We start from the raw sequence: 22061 nt of genomic DNA, 5'->3' as shown, positions 1-22061 counted from the left end.
TCCCAACAGCCTTGGACACTTCAATTAACCATTACTCCTATCTCTGCTGCTTATTATGGGATTTAGAAAGCTCATCCTAATTATCAGCTCTTCGGGGATGGACAGGTGCATTTTCAGAATGCAGCAGACCCGCATTTTAGGGGATACTTGTGTCCCAAGCTGAGGTTGATTCTGAGCAGCCCTGCATGAGGCATTCCCAGCTGAACAAGTCCCTCATGCTCTGCTGAGTCTTTGGGCATGCCATTACAACCACTGGTGAACCCTTATAATGAATCGGTTTGGGAAAGTGATCTGGATTTAAAAGAGCACAGACCAAAGAGGAAGAGCAGTAGGGGATAGGGGGGGCAAATCTTTCCAGCACAGCTGCTACAGAGAGGCTGGTGAAAAGATGGCTTAAAGTGACATGCAGGAGGTTCTTTACTCTCCAGTCCTGCTTTTTTTGTTTGTTTGTTTGTTTTGGTGGTGGGAGATAGCAAAGGGGGTAGAAGAAAATGTGTTGCAAATAGCAAAACAGCTCTAATTGCTTCACATAACTCTATAATCCTTCCCATTAGTAGGATGGATTTACACTTTTCTTCCCAACAACCTAAGCATTACAGGAGCCCAGAGGGATGGGGTCACAGGATGGATTACTCTCTTCTGTGGCTAATGATGAGAGAAGAGGTGATTAGCTCACTGGGGTAACCTGAGATGAGATTTACAGGATGACTGAAGCTGTATAAATAGTTGTCATCCAGAGGGTGAGAGAGAGAGAAAAAAGAAACAGGGAGAAGGGGAGTGGAGTGGAAGAGTTTTGCCCTCATTTCTTTTCTCTGTTCTGAAAAAGTCTGTCTGGTGGGCTTTTTGCCTGGTGGCCAGCCTCTATATAGGTAGGTCAACACAGAGCAAAGGGGGCTCAGGCAAGAGTGTTCCCTCAGCAGTCCAAGTGGACTGAAATGAAAGCCACAATTCCTTACTTTTTATTCTGCTGGAAAGGTGCAGTGATTGCAGAGAGTAAAATCCATCATCTGTGGTACCTTGCCCCCTACAAGAGTACCTCAGTGGAGCACCTTGCCCCAGCTGAAGTGCTTCTGCTCTGTTTCAGGCAGTCTTGCACTCAACAGGCTCAACTGACAGCCACAGTACAAGGATTTAAATTGGGTGGTTTATTAATCACAGTGGCCTGATTTTTCCTATTGCTGGTACCCTGCTGTTTCCATCAGAAACTATCAGCTCTGCTAGTGCTCAAAGCCTAGAAAAATCAGCAGCAGAATACAAATGGGGAAAAAAAAATAAATTGATTTTATTATTGGAGGGAGGAAGTGAAGCAACATGCTCATTAACAGCCCATCCCTGTATGTTGTGATCAACTAAAACTCCTCAAGAGTTCTCAGAGCATTATACTTCAGCAATGCACAAGAAAATCTTATCTTAATTAAAGAAGAATCACTAACTAACCCAGAGCTATTTGCATGAAAAGACAATCATGATGACAGCACTTGGAAATATGAATTAAACCAAAGGACTGGCAAGCTGTACCCTGACTAGAGCTATAAGACTACCTCTTTTGCGTTCATTTTCCTTAGCTAGAGGGCTGACAACAGGATTTGGTTGCTTTGGTGCTCCAATTAATTGTTTTTACATCTTCTACAATGAGGGTAACCACTAAAGAACTATCTATCTCATCTCCATCTTCTTCTTGCTGTTCTAGTTTCCTCTTCCCATTGGAAATTCCTGTGTACATTATGCTAGTAAACACTGGGCTCATTTTTAGTATCCGATCATGAGAATTGTCTAATGAATCACTTTCAGTTAGAAATCAGGATATATGAAGTCTTGCCTTGACAGGAGCCCCAGCCAAAGGAATAAATCTGTCCCAATTTAATTAAGAACACAATTTGACTGTTGGCCTTTTGCATTCATTAAGATATGAGTTGCAAAGCATTTTAATCTTCATTTTTACTAAAGAAACAACATGGAACTTCCAAATTAATGCAATATAAAGGTTTTACTCCCATACTCCCAGCCCACCCTCTCTTTGCATCATATTATCCTAAGCTTTTTTTTTTAAAAAAAAAAAAAAATAATAAAAAAAATAAAATAAAATAAAACTCCTGTTGATTTCATCTAGAAGAGAGTTCCACAAAAGACACAAAGGTTTTTCTTATACATGTAGTTCCCCCGTGAAGGCTGGGAAATGAAAGCAAGCATGTGATGCTTTTAGTTACCCTGATATTGTACATGGCTCATGACATCCATCTGCCACAAGCTCAAGCAGCCTCCAGGCTCTTGCAAGCACTGCTGGATGGGAAACAGAGCTGTGCTCTCAGTTCCCCTCTTCCAGCTCCCCTGTGCTTAGCAGAAGCCGCTTGCTTCAGCGTCTTCATTATTGATTTCACCTGGATATCAAGGCTGCAAGGATTTTTTCTTTAATAAACTTGACTCACTGTAAATCTATTCTGAATACCGTTTGTAGGGTCAGACATTCTGCACAGTGAAAGTGAGCCAGTTGCTAATCATAGAACCATAGAATATTTACCTTTAATTCCTCTATCTGGATCTCAAGCAGATTTTAAGCAATGTTTGATTTTCCAAAATTGTAGATGCAAGTTTAACCAACCCTTCCACTTCCATACTCCCACCTGAAATGCTCTTACTTTTTATGTCTTAAAAATGTTTGTAAATATGTTATGGGATTTGTGCTAACAGCGTCCTACAGTTCTCCATTAAAATATATAAATAAATAAATAAATAAATAAATAAATAAGTCAGTGGTTTGTACAGTCTGCTGGCAAAGGAAGTCTATGTGACTCAAATCCTGTTTGCTGTCAAGTTTGTAGCCCATTAAATGGACTCTCTCAGGAGAGATCTTATTCATGTTACATTTGACTTCATTACCCAAATAGCTCAGAGGATAAAACTGAATAAAACAACTGCAGTGTTATTTCAGGTTTCCAACTGGAAGAGCTGCCTGCCTCTTAAACATCTGACACATTTTTATCAGGGGAAGACAACAAATACTGCCCTGAGGCATCGCTGCTTGTTGATAAACTGCCAATTTAACAATTCAGAGAGCAATTTGAAGAGCTGTTGCTGGAGGCTCATCGGGGCTCTCAGCTGCATGTTCAGCAAGCTGGGGGCTGCTCCTTAAGGCTCAGGGGGGTGAGGCAGCAGATTGGTGGGCTCCAAGCAGGATAATAAAGGACAGCCAAAAAGAATACAAGGCTGGCTGAGGGCATTGTAGTCATTTTCACTGAGTACAATTCAGAGCATTTTTAAATTACAGCCTTTTTTCATCCCCAAATGTGCAGGTGAGCTGCAATACCATCCACACACACACACATGCACACTCAGATTAGTTTTTATCAGTCCCCAAATTGCTGAGCATAAGGGCAAAACCCAGTAGCCAGAGAGGTGATTCTGCCTGGAAGTCACCCACTATGCTCAGAGCCCTTTCCCCCACTTTCACACAGCACAGAATGATTTATGGAGCAGAAAGAAATGAAGTTGATTATAAAAAAAGATCATTTTTTTTCCAAAAACTGTATTTTCAGTTCTCTGCTAAAGTGTTATTATATAGCCTATTGGAGGACATCCATCAATTAACAATTCGCAAGTGCCCAAATATCCTGAAAGGTAGCGAATAGCCTGGTGTCTGCCAGGTGCTTGGGATGTTCAGCATGTGTCAGAGAGTCCCCAAAAAGATTTGTGACCAAAGCGATTAAAAGCAGGATGGATTACAATTTGACAAGGACCTTTCACTTAGTACAATTACGTACAGCAATTTATTTAGCTAATTTCAGTCATTATACAGGGCAGGACTCATTAGCTACAGTGAGCTGCAATATCACTGACCTCAACATGATCCAAATCTGTGCAGCCTGGGGAAGATTAATTCTCAGGCTCAGCTATGAAAAATGTACTCTGGCAAATCACAACAGGTTGTTTAAACTTGGCAAAGGATGTAAGCTGAGAATGATTTGCTGTTGCTTAACTGTAGCAGTTTCTGTCCATAGAAGTTGACTTTCACTGTAGTCTGATCATTTTTCCTTGCCTATCAGCCCACATTTGAGACAGTTCCAGTGTCACCAGTTCCTTCTAATGGTATCCAGCTTCCTGGGCAGAAGCCAGTTTGGAAATCAGTTAGCTGTGAGTATGCCAACGTGTAACCAGTGTTCACTTCCTCCTAGAAAAATGGTAGACAGAAAGATCCTTTTGTGGTTCTGAGGTTAGTCCCCTCTTTTGTGGTGGGGCTGTGCTACATATATTTTCTTAATATCATTGTCAGCTTATTGTCATGTAGGACCCAAAGTTTCCCATTCAAGATGTTTTTTTTAAAGACACAGACTGATGTCTCTGAGGCATCGATGTCTAAAATGTACTGAATATTGCAAGGCTTGGAATGTGAAAGTAACCTCCAAAGGGTATGGAGCAGAAGTTGCCAAAAATATGTCTCTCAGCAGCATATTTTCTCGTGGCAAATCATAAAAAGAAGGATGCATATGTCCTCCATATTTCTTTTACAGTACTGCAGAAATTGTAATGTTATAAATTTATTGTCTTTCTGGTACTCCCCTATTATTCTGCTATACTAATGGTGTCGGTTTGGACACCCATTAAACATTTTGCCCTGGCAGTTATTGGCAGTGCTAATGAAAAGGATAGCTCTGCTCTACTCGGTGTCCAGATAGCTGTCAGTAGCCTTCCAGGGAATGTCCATCTTTTATTTTGAAAGCTCTTTCCATCACTACTGTTCAGGGCTTACCTAAAGGGTTATTAAGAAGTATTATTTTATTATTAATATAATTATATTAACTTTCACATATATGGAGTGTCTAAACTAGTCACTTAGATGCTTAACTTTGGATATAGTGCCACAGACGTTTTCCTTGGTTGCAAAAGCTGTTCATTTCACTGTTCTACTGATACCTGTGCCCCTCAAGCAGTTGTATTAGAACAGATTTAGTAGCAAATGGCCAGGGCCACCACAGTGAGTCTGTGATACCAGATCTAAGGATGGAAAGAGAGATGGAAAGCATCTTAAAATTCTTTGGCCATTGGGTAATATCTGAGGCCAAAGTTCAGAAGCCAAGCTTACCTTTTTCATACCTGAATTTCAAAACAAATGTTGCTACAACAACATATGTTGGAAAAAAAATATCTGTAAATGAAATGATTCAAAAATCATGGGGCATACAAATGCTTATAAAATATATAATACTTTTTAATTCACCTTCTGATTTCCATGGGTTTTGAATGCATTTGGGTCACATTAGTAAACTCATCTCTGCAGTCCTGGGGGCTGAAATTTTATATCACTTTCAATGGAAACTGTGATCTTGTTCCAATTGCACGAGTCTAGGAGCTGGACTTTAATGGAAAATGTAAAATTGTCCGGAAATGTGAGAGATCAGTCATGAAAGTTGGCAACACTGGAACTCATGTATATTATCACACTTTGGACTCCATGACAATAGGGTTTTTCTGTACTTGACTGTACTGATCTCAAAAATTTTCCTTTGATATCCACTAATTTCAGGAGGCAACCAAATTTCAGAGTTGTACAGTAAGTCATTTCATAGTATCTATCAGAAATTACAGTAAAAGTAGTGTTTTTGCAAACTAAGATTGTACATTGAGTCCTGTTTTGGTGCTACGCACCTAGACTAGCAACTGTGAGAAATGTGAGTGCATATGTGTGTGAGCATACAAAATGTATGCGCAATGTGTATAAAATATATGCACAATGTCCTTTGATTGTAAATAAATCAAGACTGACGTGAAAATGTGTCAACATTTTTCTATCTGATATTTTTTTTTTCTCAATTGCTCATCACACAAGTGCCAACACTGTTTGCTAGCCTGGATAGACAAGGACAGAGTACAAAAACTTGATAATTTGTGATAAACAGGAAGTTCCAACTTGACTATCTTTCTCACGAAAAGCAACAAGTTAAATAATCTAAAATGAAAATAAGGGTTTTATTTCAAAGGGGTTATTTCCTCCAGTCAAAACAGGAACATGCTGTGTTTTACACTGAAATTCCTCTTTGAAGCACTTCCTTTATTACTTTCTCAAGATTTTTGTCATCTTGGTTCAATTTTTTAATGTCCTGAATGCAAGCATACATTTGGTGTTCATATGCAGTATCCCTTATTTTCAGCTAATAGCTGTCTAGACTGTGGACTAGATAAAGGCAGCCCGTCCGTAACAGAAGAGCTCTCCTATGAGGTCTCTTTCTCAGAATCCATTACAGTCCTTCCAAAAACCCAAGAGTGGACAAAAAACCAGAGGTTCAGAAAGGAAGACTCTGCTTTGCCTGTAAGTTTGTTCTCTATATATTTCCTCAATGTTTGTGGCTGTTGTTTTCTTTTTGTTTTGGTTTAGTTTTGTGTATTATTTTTTTTACCCATTAATTTCCTGCTTTATATGCCCAACACATTGGAGGCTGTTAAGGTGCATTAGCTGTTCTTTGCTATGTGTTCTTCATGGCGAATCCGCATGAGTTCTTTATGCATTCTTCCATGCTTGCCTACAGTTTATGACCGATTCCCAGAGAGGTACCAAAGATAAACTGGATATTCAAGCCTGATTTTCAGATGTACCCATCACAAATGAATATATGTAACTCAATCCACAAATATTGTATTACCTGCACATTTTTCACATTGAAATGAAATTGTTACTGGCACTAATACCAGCAATCATTTTCATTATTGGTCTGCTTTCCTACTTTATTCCCCCACAGATTATCTGCCTTTGTTAATGCATAGATTTAAAATTGCTCCACAGATGAAGGAGGGGAAAGCAAGTCTTAGTCCTGCAGCAGTGCTGATTGCCTCCAATCAATATTCTATGCAATTACACTATGGGAGACACTGCATGAATGGCTAAAGGAAAGTTAACCATATCGTGTATCATCCAACAAGACCTACAGTGAGCAGTCATGCCATTTTCTGGAATTATTCCTTGTATTCAGTAGATAGCTTTCTATTTCCATCAGCCTTCACAGCTTCCATTACTAACAACTGGAACTTTAGGCTCATGCTCCAGATATCAACTCTTTACTGAGATGTCTGAAATAGCTGTAAATTATTTGTAAGCATTTCCTGAATGTTATGGCATCCTGAGGTCCTGAACTAATCCGAAATTGTTGCTATCCACACAGACATTGAATTGTCTGAGAATTATCCATTTGTCTATCTCAGGCACCAACAAGGAAGCAGAACTTTAGATGCAGAATTAAGCTTCCTTGTTGAAAAGAGGGATAAGATACCAAATTGATTGCAACTGTTATGAAATCCCTGTGTTTTGTTTTTTGTTTGTTTTGTTTTGTTTTTGTTTTTCTGTGGTATGGTTAACTTGGCATCCTGTGGAGAATAAGGTTATCTCTGCATTCGTCATGACTCTCACAAACCAAGAGTTCCTCCTTGCTCCTTGTAATAGCAAACCTCAGACCCCAGCCTTTGCTACTACACACACACACAAATTGTTCTCTGCAAGCGCTCTGACACTAACTTTCCAGTTGATAGATCAGGGAAACTGGTGACAAACAGGGAAGAGAATAACCACTTTGATTATTTTGGACCCATGGATGCATAATTGATTAGTTTTAGAAAAGGCCAGTTTTGTGCTTGAGGTGAACTATCCTGCATGCAGGGCAGCTTTCTGTGTGCTTGGAAGTTTACACAAGAAATATTTCAGGTCATCGGAGGCAGAGATACTCTAACTGTAATTGTAACCATAATTGTAGCTGTTGGTGTTGGCATTTTTCTTAGCTCATGTGTTGCCACTCATGGTATTTGTTTTTTCCCATAATGGCTCAGACTGTAATGGGACCCAGCAAAAAATCACCTCTTGGTCTGTTATGCAGATCAGTCACCCGTGCTCTTAAGGACTGTCCAAACTTCCTCAAGGTGGGCCAAAAAGTGCAAATTGAAGTCTACACATCATACTTTTTCTGGGAGCTTTCTTGCATGCTAGTATAATCAGCATCATGGATGGCATATACTGAGCTACATGTAGAGAAATTATGTCATAAAATACCATGTCCTCTGCAGCTTCCAGAGGAGCCAACTCAACATCACTTGCCCCATAGGGTTACATGCAATTTCGCCAACATGGAAACATAATTAATGTGACTTAGCCAAAGATTTCTTAAAATTAAAGTCAGTAAGCATTTCAGGCCTATCTAAGTAAACCATATAGTAAATCATATAGTAAACCATATATACAGAGAAAACATGTCAAACAATATCAGACATGATTCTTAGTCAAAGTACTAGTTCTTTAGTTTTCAGAATACCACAGCCATCTTTGATGCTACATAGCATGACTCCACTGTTTGTAAGAAAAATCACTGGAAAATAATGACAGAAGACATGACAAAGAAGCATAGCCCCAAACCTTGTGTTAACGTTGTATCACATTATTGTGACCCTAGAAGTCAACCAGCCAATATGAAAAATCATTGTAGCTACCCTTTGTAATCAGTTTTGGAGAGTTTGTCATTTTGTCTTGGTATGCTTAGTACTTGCAAACAGACTTTGTTATTCTCTGTTTTATTCTCCATCCCCTCAGGAAACATATATATATTGTATAATTTTTTTTCCCGAAGATGACTTACAGTGCTTTTGGACATTGTACATCAATGGGGCTGAAAAAAAATAGAAATTATTTTTATCTTCAGAAGGCCATGATCCATATAGATCTTGTTGTATTATTAAGTCTCAGCATAAGAGCAACAGTAGGGTTGCTGCATTTTGGGGAGTAAAGATTGTGGACTAAAATGCCCTAAACATCTTGCAAATACATTACTTATTCTATTCCCTGCGCTCCCCAGTTATAGTTAACCCCTATTGAAAAGCTATGTGCAGTGCAGTTCAGGAAGACTCAGCCCACATGATCTACATGTCCTTTCTCTTCTCCTACTTTTGAAATCTGGTGTAAATTTTTATTTATTTTTTTCCCTGTCTTTTTCTTAGCATGTTTGGCTGGATTGGGTTAAATATATTGAGTCCAAATTTGTTTAAAATGGGAGGACTGGGAAGAAATCTCCAGAAGCAAAACACTCTAAAAAGATGGGTTTCCACACAATTCCCTGAAGGGAAGAGATTGTTTGCAACGGTGTTTATTTGTACCTCTGACTAACAATCACTGGTCTGAATTACAACTAAATTAAATATATATATATATATATATATATAACACCAAAGTTACACAAAGCTTTGGAAAGCATGCTTTATACCATACTTTGTTATTATTTCTGGAAATTGTGTCCAAAACTGTTGGGTATTTGTTCTTTCTGACATTTGTAGAAATTGTTATGGTATGATGCAATACTCCTGGCTCACGTCCATGACACTGCAGCTTCTAAAATATGTAGACATCTTCACATGCCCAATATTACTAAGTATCATTTAGTTCAAGCCTACTTGAATAAATCATTTCTTAGCTGCTAGAAGTCATTTCTATGTCTAAATGCTTCTTGAGCAATAAAAAGTGCCAGTAAAGAGTCAGGTTGGCATCAGGACTATCTGATTTTACTGCTGGACTTTTTTCAGATCTTTACTCTGAATTCTCCTGTAAGACCTCATAAATGAGTAGTATTATGCAAAGCAGACAGGTACTCATCCCTCCCACCACCAATAGATATACAACTATATCCATGATGAAATGTGTCAGTTACTTAAACAACAATCAAAGACACTCTGGGGGAGGAAGAAGCAAAGCAAGGTGTAATATACTGCTAAAACTGGCAAAGTTTAGTTAACATGTAGCTCGTTCTTCCAGCCTAGAGTACTGGCAGAGCACTGAGGTTAACATCTCTGCTCCAGTGACACCAGTTGAACTGCAAGTGAACATGGTAAGCAAGAAGCTAAGTTCTGTTTCAGGTGGACGGAAGTTATGTCAACATACCAGGCTAATATATAGGGTTGCAGTTCAGCTCTTTGGTGTTACCCATCTACCCTGACTTCCTTTTAAATATGAGCATTTCTTTCAAAATAAAAATTTACATGCTAAGATATAACCCATCTCTACTGTAGAAATTCATTGTTCGGAAAAGCCGGTTTGGACTGACAGAGGTTGGAGATCTCTCTCCTGAAGACATGAAGAAGATCCGCTACCTCTCCTTGATTGAGCTAACAGCCTTCTATGATGCCCTGGGAGTGGAGCTGAAGAGGAACCGTGCAGAGAGGGTGCGGGGACGAGGTACTGTTCCATGGCATCTGTGTGGCAGCCACTTGGGCACTGCTCAGCATTACTAAAAAGATATGTACAAGTCTGTGTTTGCTCTCTTTCATATTTGTTGTTGTTATTTTTAAGAAAATGGTCTTTTTGGAGTCCCTCTAACAGTGTTGCTGGAGAATGATCAAAAGAAGGTTCCTGGAATAAAAGTTCCCCTCATCTTCCAAAAAGTGAGTATAACGTGACCGTCTAAGCCACTAAGATGGGCATTTCCATCATTTGCACTGACACCCAGAACACACATCAGATAAGAAGAGATGCAAGCTTTGCAGTTTTCAAGGTGTCTTCTACAGGTTTCTGTATGTATGTTGTGTTTTGAACACCTCATGACAAAGAGACAATAATTGCTTCTTTTGCATTTTCGCTATGGTGGGGACCTCTTTCCATTTTTCAGTTGTGTGGCACTATACAGTAAACCTTGCAAAACAAATGTCAGGCTTTCTGTTTCCCTTTCTCTTTAAATTAGAGAGGCAGGCAAAATTGTGTGGGTGTGTGCAGAAGTAGCACAAGTGACTGCTCTCAAAAGTTTTAATTTCATGTGAATTCAAACTGCAGGTATTACTTAGCTATTATTTGCAGAGTGGATGTGGTATCTTCTCCTTGAGGTTTTTATGACAAGCTACATGTCATTTATGTAAGTCTTTTGACAATACATTGACATCCAGCAGATGTCTTGGAGACAGGTACACAGACACAAGCACACATACATTTACACAGATTTACAAGAAGTTGACAATACAACAAATTTCAATGTAAATACTTAGGAAAGGGGAAGTGGCAAGGAATGTCAGGGGAAAGACTGACAGATCTTGGATATTTGCATGACTTTGCAAACAGCTTCATGGGTCCTTCCAACCTAGACAATTCTGTGATTCGGTGTCCTCTGTCAAGTTACTGTTGAAAATTAGAAGGATCCAACAGTTAGAACAGAAAGTAGAGCTGGTAGCAAAACTTCAGAGCTATATGAATAAATACTAAGAAAGATTTTTTGTTCTTGCTCATTCTAATTTCTGTTAAATCAAAACTTTTTTTTTAATAAAAAATTAGAATATAAAGCCTATTGCTCTATTCACAGAAATTTCAAAATAAAATATCCTGTAATCATTTTCTAATCTGAGTTCTCAGGTCCCAGAAACATATGTTATCTATAATCCATTCCATTGTGCTCTTCAGGGAGAGACTTAAACGTTTCTCTGAGGTTAATTTTCCTTCAAAACACCATTGTGTTTAACCCAGTGTATCTACCCTTTTATTAATACATTTATGTGTTGCTTGTTCTATAGCAGTGCCAAGTCCCAAATCAAGGACAGAGGGGCCTATTGTGTTATCAGCTTTCCGTACTCTCCATATGGTGGATTTCAGGGTCAGGAATATAGAGATCAAATTAGGAAGGCATACTTACATGATCTGGCTTGTTTTCATTAGAAAATTATTTAGAAATGTATCTTTTTCAAGTTAGTTTCAATGAGACCTAGGTTGGAAAAAAAAAAAAAAAAAAAAAAAAAGCAGTATTTTTAAATACTTCTGAGAATTTTCCTGGGTTTTTCTTTATTTTCAGTTGCTGCTCAAGCTTGAGGAAACTGGTTTAGAAACTGAAGGAATTCTTCGAGTGCCCGGATCTGCCTCCAGGGTTAAGGTAGACGTTTGTGCCAGTTTTCTGTCTCCCGGACCACAGCTTCTGTGTCAAATAACACAGTACACAGAAATACTCACTGCACATAAATACTGATGTATGTAGATCAGCATTTCCAGTCCTACCAGTGAAAGGGCAGATTAGTTCCTGGGAACCAATAAATCGCAGAGCATGTGGTCTATTGCTTTGCATTTGTTAATGTTCTATATAAAGCATAGACTTGATGTTGAATTGAACTAAACATTGAGCGATACTTTCAGTTTAGCTTTGTCATCCAAAATTGCTGTGATCTTATCTCTTTTTTAATTTATTTCAGAAATCCAGTGTTGTCAAGTTGTGCTGACTTAAGATAAAGATCTTATTCTATGTCATTTTAACCTTTTTGTCATTTTGTTTCTCATTTGTCTTCTGTGATCTTACAATTTCATGTTCCAAGTGAGAGAGTTTTGGCCTGTGTTCATTGTTTGGCAGCCTAGAATGCTGTATTTTCACAGGCTATTTGCAGGCCATGAACACAGGCTAGCTGGTAGCCAATAACCTTGGCTCTACCACTACAGTGCAGTAACACTTGGAAACGTTTCTCCAGACTAACTCAATTCTTATTGAGTGTGGCAGTGTGACCATTCTTGCTTTCTGAAGCAGGAAGGCTCAGTGTGGTGGCACATGCACAAAGACTAATGTTGGGGATTACTAAACACTGATGGGCTGGGTATCGTCAAAAATGACTGTACAAGAAAAAGCAACATCATGTGAAATACACCAAAGATAGGCAGTGGCATCCCAACTCCCTTTGTCTTTCTGGATTGATAAAAGTATTCAGTACCTTGCAAAGTGCCACATCTTGAAGAAGAGAACTCCTAATTTGTCCTGTACTTGTCAGATTCCTCATTTTTTTCATACAAATACTTAGAGTATTATTTCACACAATCTCAAATTTCTCTGATGTCTCTGGGGACATTACACAGCAGGGCTGTGCTCTGCCTAATTAAATGACTTTCTTATTCTTTGCATATAGAGTGCTGTGTCTTGTTCACTCCTTATTCACAGCCTTTACCTAGGGAGATTCTATGACATACGAGGTTATCTGCAACTTTCTTGTACTGGGTAGTAAGTCAAACTGTCCACATAAATGTTTTAAATTATTTGAGTCTTGGCTTCATTTAAGTCTGTCCAACAACCCAACCAGAAAGAGAGAGGTTGTTTTTTTTTCAAAGTAGATCCAGATTTCATCCTTCAAAGCCTTCATACGTTATTATGACATTATGATTTGAGGGCATTCCAATTTTATTTCAGTCTTGTTTGGAGAAAGAAAAGGCATATGGAAGCAATTAAAATTTAAATTTACTCTTCTGTAAAACAAAGAATAGAAGAAATAAATACAACTTTTCCTCTCTAATCTAGTCTCTAATCTAGTTTGTAACGAAAGCTCCAGTGAACCAAAAATGCACAATAATCTACTGTGGGATCAGCCATGGTAAAAAAAATGGCCAAAAAGTTTTTGAAAGCACTTAGATGCATGTGTCTGTGGGTGTGTGTATGCTTCTATGTATAAATATCTCTATATATTCTTGCTTGTGTAGATATATGTACACATATACACATATGTGTATACGTTTCAAAAATTTTGCTTTGTATTTCTACTGCTTTCTCAGCAGAAAAATGGAGAGTAGTTCTTCTCTCCTCTTGCGATTTTGATAAGGTGAGGAGAGGAGTTCTGTTCCACATTTCCCAGTCAGTTACCAAGAGAAAATTTAATCCAGGTGTTTATATGGTTTATGAGCAAAGGATGTGAACAGAGGAAGCTGTGATAGCCCAGATTACAAGAAGTAAAACGTGCTAGTAAAAATGAGATTGTAACATTATACACAAAATCCTGAATGAGTTTCTATTTCCTTTTGTGCCAGCCATTTCACTTCATTATGTGTGACCATATTTGATATGTAATTTCCTTCCATTCAAGTGAGGCATGGTAAACAAAATTCATTTTTGAAAGCTTTTCTGTCCAAATGGACTGTTTGTTTTGTTTTGTTTTGTTTTATTTTGTTGTTGGTAGTGTGGGGTTTTTTTGTTTGTTTGTTTATTTGTTTGTTTTTTTGTAGTAGTAATGTACATTTGACAAAAGCATGATCTGAAACCTGAATATCAACTACAGATGTATTTTGTCAAAAACAGTCTCACAAAAAAATAAATAAATAAATTAATTAATTAATTAACAGGCTTCTTATGGATAAGGCAGTGTTTGGCCAATAATAATTTTGAAAGCTGCATTATTTATGGATATCCTTACATTACAAGAATCTCCTTCAATCTTATTTAGCCAAAAATTTTTTGACAAAGCTTGCATTTTCCAAACAGTGATCTGGGTTTGAAGCCAAATTCTGCTCCTAATAGGAACCTTACTGAATATTTCCCATTCACACACTTATGAAATATTGATTTGTTACCCCCCAGAGCCAAACATACCTTTGTTATAGAGCAAGATGCTCACGTGGAGAACAACAGGATTAAATATGCACCCCAAACAGTATAATCAATTCTGTCTGAACTCTCTCTTGGGCTTTTGAGTGTTTATTGTTGTTGTGTTGTTGTGTGTTTTCTTTTATCATGCATCAAGTGTAGTTTTTCTGATAATTTGATGATTATTTGGTGCCTTTATTTTCCTACAAAGTGATCAAATTTAATTATCACTAACCTAAAAGAAAATATCCTTCTAAAGACAGGAAGTCAAGAAGTTCAAACCACTTGCTCAAGGCCCCTGGACTAGGATGCCAACAGATTGTCTAGCAATTTCACTGGCAGTGAGGAAGAACATGCAATTTCTTTGTGATTTAAGGGTCAAAACTTCTGTACGAGTATTTTAATATGTCAAATATGTCACTGGCAGAGATCTAGTTATAGTAAAAAAATGTAGCCTGCATTGAAAAATATCCCCAGGAATTGGTTGTGTTAACCTGCTCTGAACACACAGCTGTACCAGGACCACTACTGATTTAGGGCTACTTTAATTCAGCAGTGGTGTAAACATGCCTGTTGTTTGTAAAAAGATTTCTGAAGTGATCTCAGATTGCCAGGTCAGAAGCAAGGACTGAAAGTCAGATGTTCCTCTTATCTTTCAGAATCTTCATCAAGAACTGGAGGCAAAATTTTATGAAGACACTTTTGACTGGGACCAAGTGCGAAACAATGATGCAGCAGGACTGCTGAAAATGTTTATTAGAGAACTCCCAAGTCCGCTCTTCACAGTGGAATATCTGCCTGCTTTCATCACTTTAGTGGAAAGTAGGTAGAAAAGGAATTTGCGTGAACTGATGTTGATAAATTGCAGCAGTACAGAAGTAGAAAGAAAGAAAAAAAAAATCTACTGAGTGGCATAAGCATTTAATTTTTCTGCAACTGTTCCTTTTAGAATGGAAAAAAAATATATGTGTATTTAGCTTATAGTATAGATTCGTGTGAGTGACACAACTGATTATTGTGAGATTTGAACCCTTTGAACAAACAATGGTTGAGCAATACCTTTCATATGTATGCTAATTCACACAAATCATTGATTTCATAAATTAACATTTCTGCAAGGTGCGTTCAAGTCACTTCCTTTTCGTTAATATTCTGTTAGATCTATAATTTTTATTAAAGTTTATGCTGAGGTCAGAATATTCATACAAGATATATGTGATCACAGATGGCTTCAGGCCATCTGTTTTTGTTTTCAGTGTACACACGCTGTCTCATTTGGAGTACATTTCGTTCTTTTCTATTCCAGGAAGAATGCCATAGTACCTTGCAATACCTATTGACTTTATTGTAAATTCACTTGAGCTAGGACAGAGTAAGACTATCAGGATGGTGAATTTATTAGGCAGACTGGTACAGAAAAGTTAGAACCTTTATACAAGGCTGCAGCCATATTTTCTATGTCTCCATGAGGTAGTTTAGAGGGCACAGAGAGGTGACCCCTTGCTGCATCCTTCACATAATTGAGTATGCTCCTTATAAGTCCCAGACTTCATGCAGTGACGATCACTTTCCAGTGTGGTGAAGACTGAACAGGAGGACTGTGCAAAATAAAGTGACTATTTTTCTCAATAATAGACACACTATCCACATCACACCTTTGTTTTTCGCCTAACTCATCTTCCCAGAATGGAAGTGGATGTAAGTTAGTATTCCCTTCCTCTTTTCTTCACACCAAATCATTATGGTATTTTGTAACTGACATTTAGCTAGAGTGCTAGATTTGGAACAAATACTTTTTAAGTTATAAATAATCAATCTCCACTCTATTGACACGAGCATTCAGCAAAATACCCAACAATATTAGTATGAAATTTTTCTGAAAACAAATATCTATTTCAGTTTGAAAAGGTGGAAAGTACATGATCCCTGTACAACACATTCTGACCCAGATATCAGAGGGAATCTGATTAGCACTGAAAAATATTGAGTCCTTGTTATTCAGACAGAATTTTATACAGCCTTGTCTCTGTCTGTGACAAAGATCCCAGATGTTAAGGAAAAACCCACTCATTAAACCAAATTTATATTTGGGAAAAAAGTTGTTGTCAATCAATAGCTAAACATGCTAATCTGAACTGTCCAGTCATTGCTGTGTTTCTAGAACTACTGACCAACCGGTTTTTTAGAACAAAATCTGTAACTGGGATTTGAAAAATGTAATTATTCATGTTCTTAGAAATCTCCAAGATCAAGTTACAGCTCCAAGCTTTGCATCTGTTGATCATGCTGCTGCCTGAAGCCAATAGGGACACAGCCAAGGTAAGCTCTTTGTTTGCTATCACCTGCCATCTGTGGTGCCTTTGACTTCTAAATGAGAGACAGTTTTTTTTGTTTGATTTTTTTTTCTTTTGTGTGGTTTGGTTTTTTTTTTTCTCTTAACAGTCAATGATCAGATGTTGCACCATGAAAGTATTCATCTATGCTTCTTATAATTTCCTTGAAATGGTGATCAAACTCCCTAGCTGTCATTTCTTTTACAAGCAATTAGAAATAGTTACAGAAGGTATCCAACTCCATATGTTAGTAAATGGCTCCCAGACATCATTTATTTTGAAACGTCCTTTCAAAAGAGGGATGTTCCTTTAATAGTTTGGGAAAAGAAGGTTCAGTTCCTGGGAGTTCTGTATGATTGGAATTCTCTAGGTTGAAATTAAAACAGAAGCTGTCCCTAAGGAGTTTGCTTAATGCACCCTGAGGGCTGAAGGTGTTCCAGTTCACAGGACCAGACTGGAGGAGGTAATCCAAAGTAAAAACTCTTGAAATACATGTATATATCTACAGCATGGATGTCAGGGCCTCAGCCTTAGCTGTTTTGCTTCACAAACCCATGCCCACATCCCTGTACCATTCCTTGATACAAACACTGTGACTACAAACATTTGGCATGGGGGGAGCTCCCAGATCTGGTTGGAGCTGTGCCCTGACTCTAAGAGACACGGTCTGGGTCTTTGGACTTGTTTCCACTTAAAGAAAACCTGGGTGAATGAGTTACCAGGGAGCCACAGATGTTTCATCAGGTTCCCTGCTCATCAAGACCCTGCAGGTTCACAACTCAGGAAGAACTCCTGTTGGTTAGTTTAAATCTAGTTGTTGGTTATATAATAGTTGGTTATATAGTATAGTTGTTGGTTGTATAGTATAGTTGTTGGTTAGTTTTAGTTATAGGACCTAAAGGGGGCCTCCAGGAAACCTGGAGAGGGATTATTTGTCAGGGAGCGTAGTGACAGGACAAGGGGTAATGGCTTTAAACTAAATAAAGGTAGATTTAGATTAGATATTAGGAAAAAAATATTTTCTTTGAGGATGGTGAGGCATTGAAGCGGGTTGCCTAGAGAAGCTGTGGATGCCCCATCCATGAAAATGTTCAAGACCAGCTTAGCTGGGCCTTAAGCAACCTGGCCTAGTGAGAGATGTCCCTTGATGACCAAGGTAGGGGAGTTGGAAGTGCCCTTCCACCCCAAACAACTCTATGATTCTATGATTCTATGAAACAAGGTACTTTCTTGTATTTATTCATAGGTGTAGAACGTGAATAAGAACCACCTTCTAAATGTTTGAAGGTCTTGCCAGTCATCTGTTAACAATGAGAATTATTTCTTGTTAAAAAGTCCATACAGATATGGAACACTATATGTAAAACATGCTAGAAGAGTGGCTTTAATTATTACTAGGCTTTTATACTAAAATAGAAATGATGACAAAAATGAGTGTGTTTCTACTTGCAATCTATAATGAGATTTTAGAAATGTCTCCAACACATTTTCTGTTTTGTAATCCCTTGGTTTGTAAAAATGTTTCAATAACAATGTCAGGGTACAAAGATAGTGGTTTTAATGTTGTTGTGTTGCAAAAGGACTCACTGGGAGACCCCAACTCTAACCACAGCTACAATCCATCCTACTCAGTCACACAAGTAAAATTCGAATAAACTGCCCAAAAGGGAAATGAGTTTCCTTTGAGTCTGCCATGCATGTGCAGAAGGGACGTCAGAGAATAACCACTGAATGCTTCTTGCGTTCGTTATCCCAGAACAAAAGTCTGGGGGTTGCTTGCAGAAGTGCCTCAGATTATATCACATTTGAAGAGAGGCTGATCACCCTGATTATGGTAACATATAAAGTCTTGACCAGTTAGATCAAAATGGACGCTTGGAAACCTATTAAGAAATTAATTATTCCATTGCAACATCTTTCTATCTTTCCTCTACTACAGGGTTCAGAGCCTTACCACAGATACTGTACTTGACTTTGGGATTTGGGATTATGCTCTAAGTGGTACATAATTTATTAAAGTATATTTTGCTGAACTACTTCTCTCTGGTTGATGTTGTAACCGTGACAGCAAGAAATCCAAAATAGAATACAAAAGCCCCTAAATTTCACTTCCAAGTGCAAACATTGCAGCTTTCTAGCCATATAGGTCGTGCATCTGAAAATGCTCGTTTGAGTGAAATAATTTGTTTGAGCATAATAAGTGTTGTTTTTCCAGGCCTTTTTACAGTTCCTGAAGAAGGTGGTTGCTAATGAAGGGAAGAATAAAATGAATTTGTGGAATGTTTCTATGATTGTTGCACCAAACCTCTTCATCTACAAAGGGAAACGTGCAAACCAACAAGAAATGCAAGCAGCTGCCACCACAGCACATATTGTGCGGCTTTTAATTCGGTACCAGGACATCCTGTGGACAGTGAGTGATGGTGGTTCCCTCTTTATGGTTCCGGTACAGGGAAGGATTTTGCTGTATACAGCAGAACTGTAGAAAACAGACTAAACTGAGCTTCTTTCTGAGGAAGATTTAACTATTTTACATATCTAGAATGAGATAAAGTGGCAGGTACCTCTGGGAGCAGATTTACCTTGCCTATCTAAGACATTCCCTTTGCATGAATTGCCCTGTAGAGGTACCTCTCCCACAGCAATTATATTGGAGAATTTATAGGAGAATGATTTAATCTAGATGCCTAGGTGAGATATCTACACTAGAATCAAATGAAATGACTGTTTGAAGTCTAGTCTATAAAAATATGGGCCAAAAGTATATACTACTTGCTAGACTTCTGGAAGTTGGTGTGAAGATGATGACAGTCTTAACTCTTTTCCTTGTGAAAAAGGGAAGCTATGATGTGGATTGCAAAGGAGTTTCCTAAAAAAATTCCTACCATGGCAAACCACTAAAAAGATTGAAATGGAATGAAAGATGAATTACCAAAGGTGTGTTGTTGGAGGGAAATGCTAAACCCATGTATCTTGCGGTAATAAATAGAGCTTCTGATGCATGAAATTTGGTAAATTTTTGAAGACCAAACACCAATTTTATGAGGGGGAAAAATCAAATATTTATTCTCAGCTCTGTTTTCCTCCCTTTAGGTGCCGTCCTTCCTGATTTCCCAAGTGAGAAAAATGAATGAGGCAGCAATAAACAACAGCAAGAGGCAGCTGATGTTTGACAAAGGAGTGAGAAAACTTCTGAGGAGAAAGACCATGGAGCGGGAGAGACCTGAAAGACCAGAGGTGTGATAAAAATATACCATATTAAAATGTCAGCTTTAACTAACATCCCTCCTCTGTTATCTCATAAAAGCTTCTGGAGTGTGGGGAGGAAATTCCTACAGAAGTGTTATAAAGCTACTGCTTCTTTAAATATGTCTTCAGATTTTATTTCTATTCTAAGTGCTCCCATCTGGGGTGAGTTAGACCAATATCAGACCTTCATTGTATATTTTAATAGAGAAAAACAGTATGAATGAAGGTATTAGAATAGTGGATTTTATACAAACATTTAAAATAAAAGTCCCTTAACTTTCCAGTCAGACAACAGCTTGTATATTTTGCCATACAAACAAACTGATTCCAATTCATAACATTCTGTGATTCTGTGATTTGGGAGCTATCTTGAAAGATGTGCTTCCCGTCCCAATATTTTGATAATACAAAGCACTGGGGATTGATTGAGAAAAGGTGATGCATGCAGAATGATTTTTGAAATTTCCAAGTTATAAACTGTTACACGTGATGCTTTTATACATTTTGTAAGAAAATGATCATATGTAGATGGTCCTTTACAGACCTATAGATATTCTATAAATGCATGGATCTGTAGTTGGGTAATATGATGGTCCATATTAGTAGTTGCACTTACCCATGCTCTGGCCCAGAACACTCGATATTCTCCTTGCAAGTTTTGGTTTTACAGCTTTGCACTAACTTCCTAAGCAAAAAGAAATTCCAGCTGGCCCTACATAGACACCAAAACTTGGTCTAAATTTTAAGCATCTGATGAAGTAGTTCTCAGGTCTCTGTTCACCAGATAGTCAGAGGAAAGAGGTGGATACCTTGGACAACTTCCAGAGCTCCAGGTCCAGTTCAGGCTTAGGAAAGTCTGATACAAAGATCTCCCTCTGGTTATCTTAAAGCCACCAGCTTTTCTCCACCAACTGGATGTAGTGTTTAAGAACTTACTTGAGGAACACTACTTCAGCAGACACCTCAGATGAACATACGTGTTAAGTGTAACATATAAACCAGGCAACACGGCAAGTTGTGCACATCTGTGCAACATATGCAGTCCCTATAGCAGATTTCATGTGGTACCACCATGTAGTAACTACCTTTGGCAACCAAACTAGAGGGCCTTTACATTCTTTCACGGTGATCTAAAAGAATGGAGATTGGTGAATTACAAGAGTAAACAAGGAACTGGTTGAGGCCCCTACAGATATCAGAGAATAGGCTGGAAGGAAAAAGGAGAAGACAAAGTAGGAAGGAGTGGTATTAAGAGATTGTGAGAAATAGAGAATAAACCACCCAACACAGACAACACAGAAATTGCAAAGGGAGCATTTGGAAAAAAAATAGAAGATATGTATGAATGGTGAATACATGCTAATTCAGCTTTTTGGAGAATTCATTTGCTTGCACTGTCTGAAATATGCTGTGAGGAGGATATACGTTTATAACGCAGATACAGACATAAGTATTTGTTTAAAAAAGAGGTCTAGGTTACTCTGTGCCAAAACTGTCCTCACTCTGGAGGGAGCACAGTGAAAGCTTCTAAGGAGAGTGCATTACTGTAGCCCCGCACCTTTGGAAAGACAAGTTCATTGATCGTAGTAATTGGTTTTGCATCTAGTAAAAAGGAAACTAACCTTGGCAGGTAGCTGAAATATGAAGGGTAAATTGGAAGCAAACTCTGTTTGGATAACTGAGTTGAATTTTGAGAGCACTTAACACAAACCCCAGGTCTCAGATGTCCTAAATTACACAGCGGCAGAGACTGGAGAGACTATTGTGCTCTGCTCAGCATGGTATTAACTGGATTAGCACTGGAATGCAAACCTTGCTAATTGATTTATCTTCCATTAATCATGGAAGAGTGCATAAACTTCATAGATGATTGTTTGAACCCTACACAAGGTCAAATTGCAAATTAATGGAAACCATATGGTACGTCAATATTTTACTGTACGTAAGCTTCAATATAGCTAAAGCTCTAGAATGTGGAAACAGAACTGGATCTTCATGCATTGAGAGAGTTTCGTCTTTTAAGGGAAGAGCAGGCATTCCTAAATTCATTTTTATGTATTTTTAAATAAGCTGTTGATCCACTAAACAATGTTAAGAGAATAACTTTAAAAAATCTCAGATAACAACTTGACTCAAACTATTATTGCAAGCAATTAAAATT

General features: G+C 38.1%; 1 protein-coding gene across 3 annotated transcripts in view; it reads left to right on the top strand.

Moving 5' to 3' along the window:
* The window catches only part of ARHGAP28 (Rho GTPase activating protein 28), a 77377-nt gene that overhangs the window by 48298 nt on the left and 7018 nt on the right, over positions 1 to 22061 (top strand). For all 3 annotated transcript variants that reach the window (XM_082753343.1, XM_082753344.1, XM_082753345.1), the window contains 9 exons: positions 4041 to 4128; positions 6144 to 6301; positions 10027 to 10192; positions 10307 to 10398; positions 11787 to 11864; positions 14978 to 15140; positions 16555 to 16637; positions 18867 to 19064; positions 19745 to 19888. In XM_082753343.1, the coding sequence (XP_082609469.1) occupies positions 4041 to 4128; positions 6144 to 6301; positions 10027 to 10192; positions 10307 to 10398; positions 11787 to 11864; positions 14978 to 15140; positions 16555 to 16637; positions 18867 to 19064; positions 19745 to 19888 (1170 nt within the window). The remainder of the gene's footprint in view (positions 1 to 4040; positions 4129 to 6143; positions 6302 to 10026; positions 10193 to 10306; positions 10399 to 11786; positions 11865 to 14977; positions 15141 to 16554; positions 16638 to 18866; positions 19065 to 19744; positions 19889 to 22061) is intronic.

The sequence above is a fragment of the Aythya marila genome (genome assembly GCF_965140915.1).
Source record: "Aythya marila genome assembly, chromosome: 2".
Classification (NCBI taxonomy): Eukaryota; Metazoa; Chordata; class Aves; order Anseriformes; family Anatidae; genus Aythya; species Aythya marila.
This window is presented reverse-complemented; position numbering and strand designations above follow the sequence as displayed.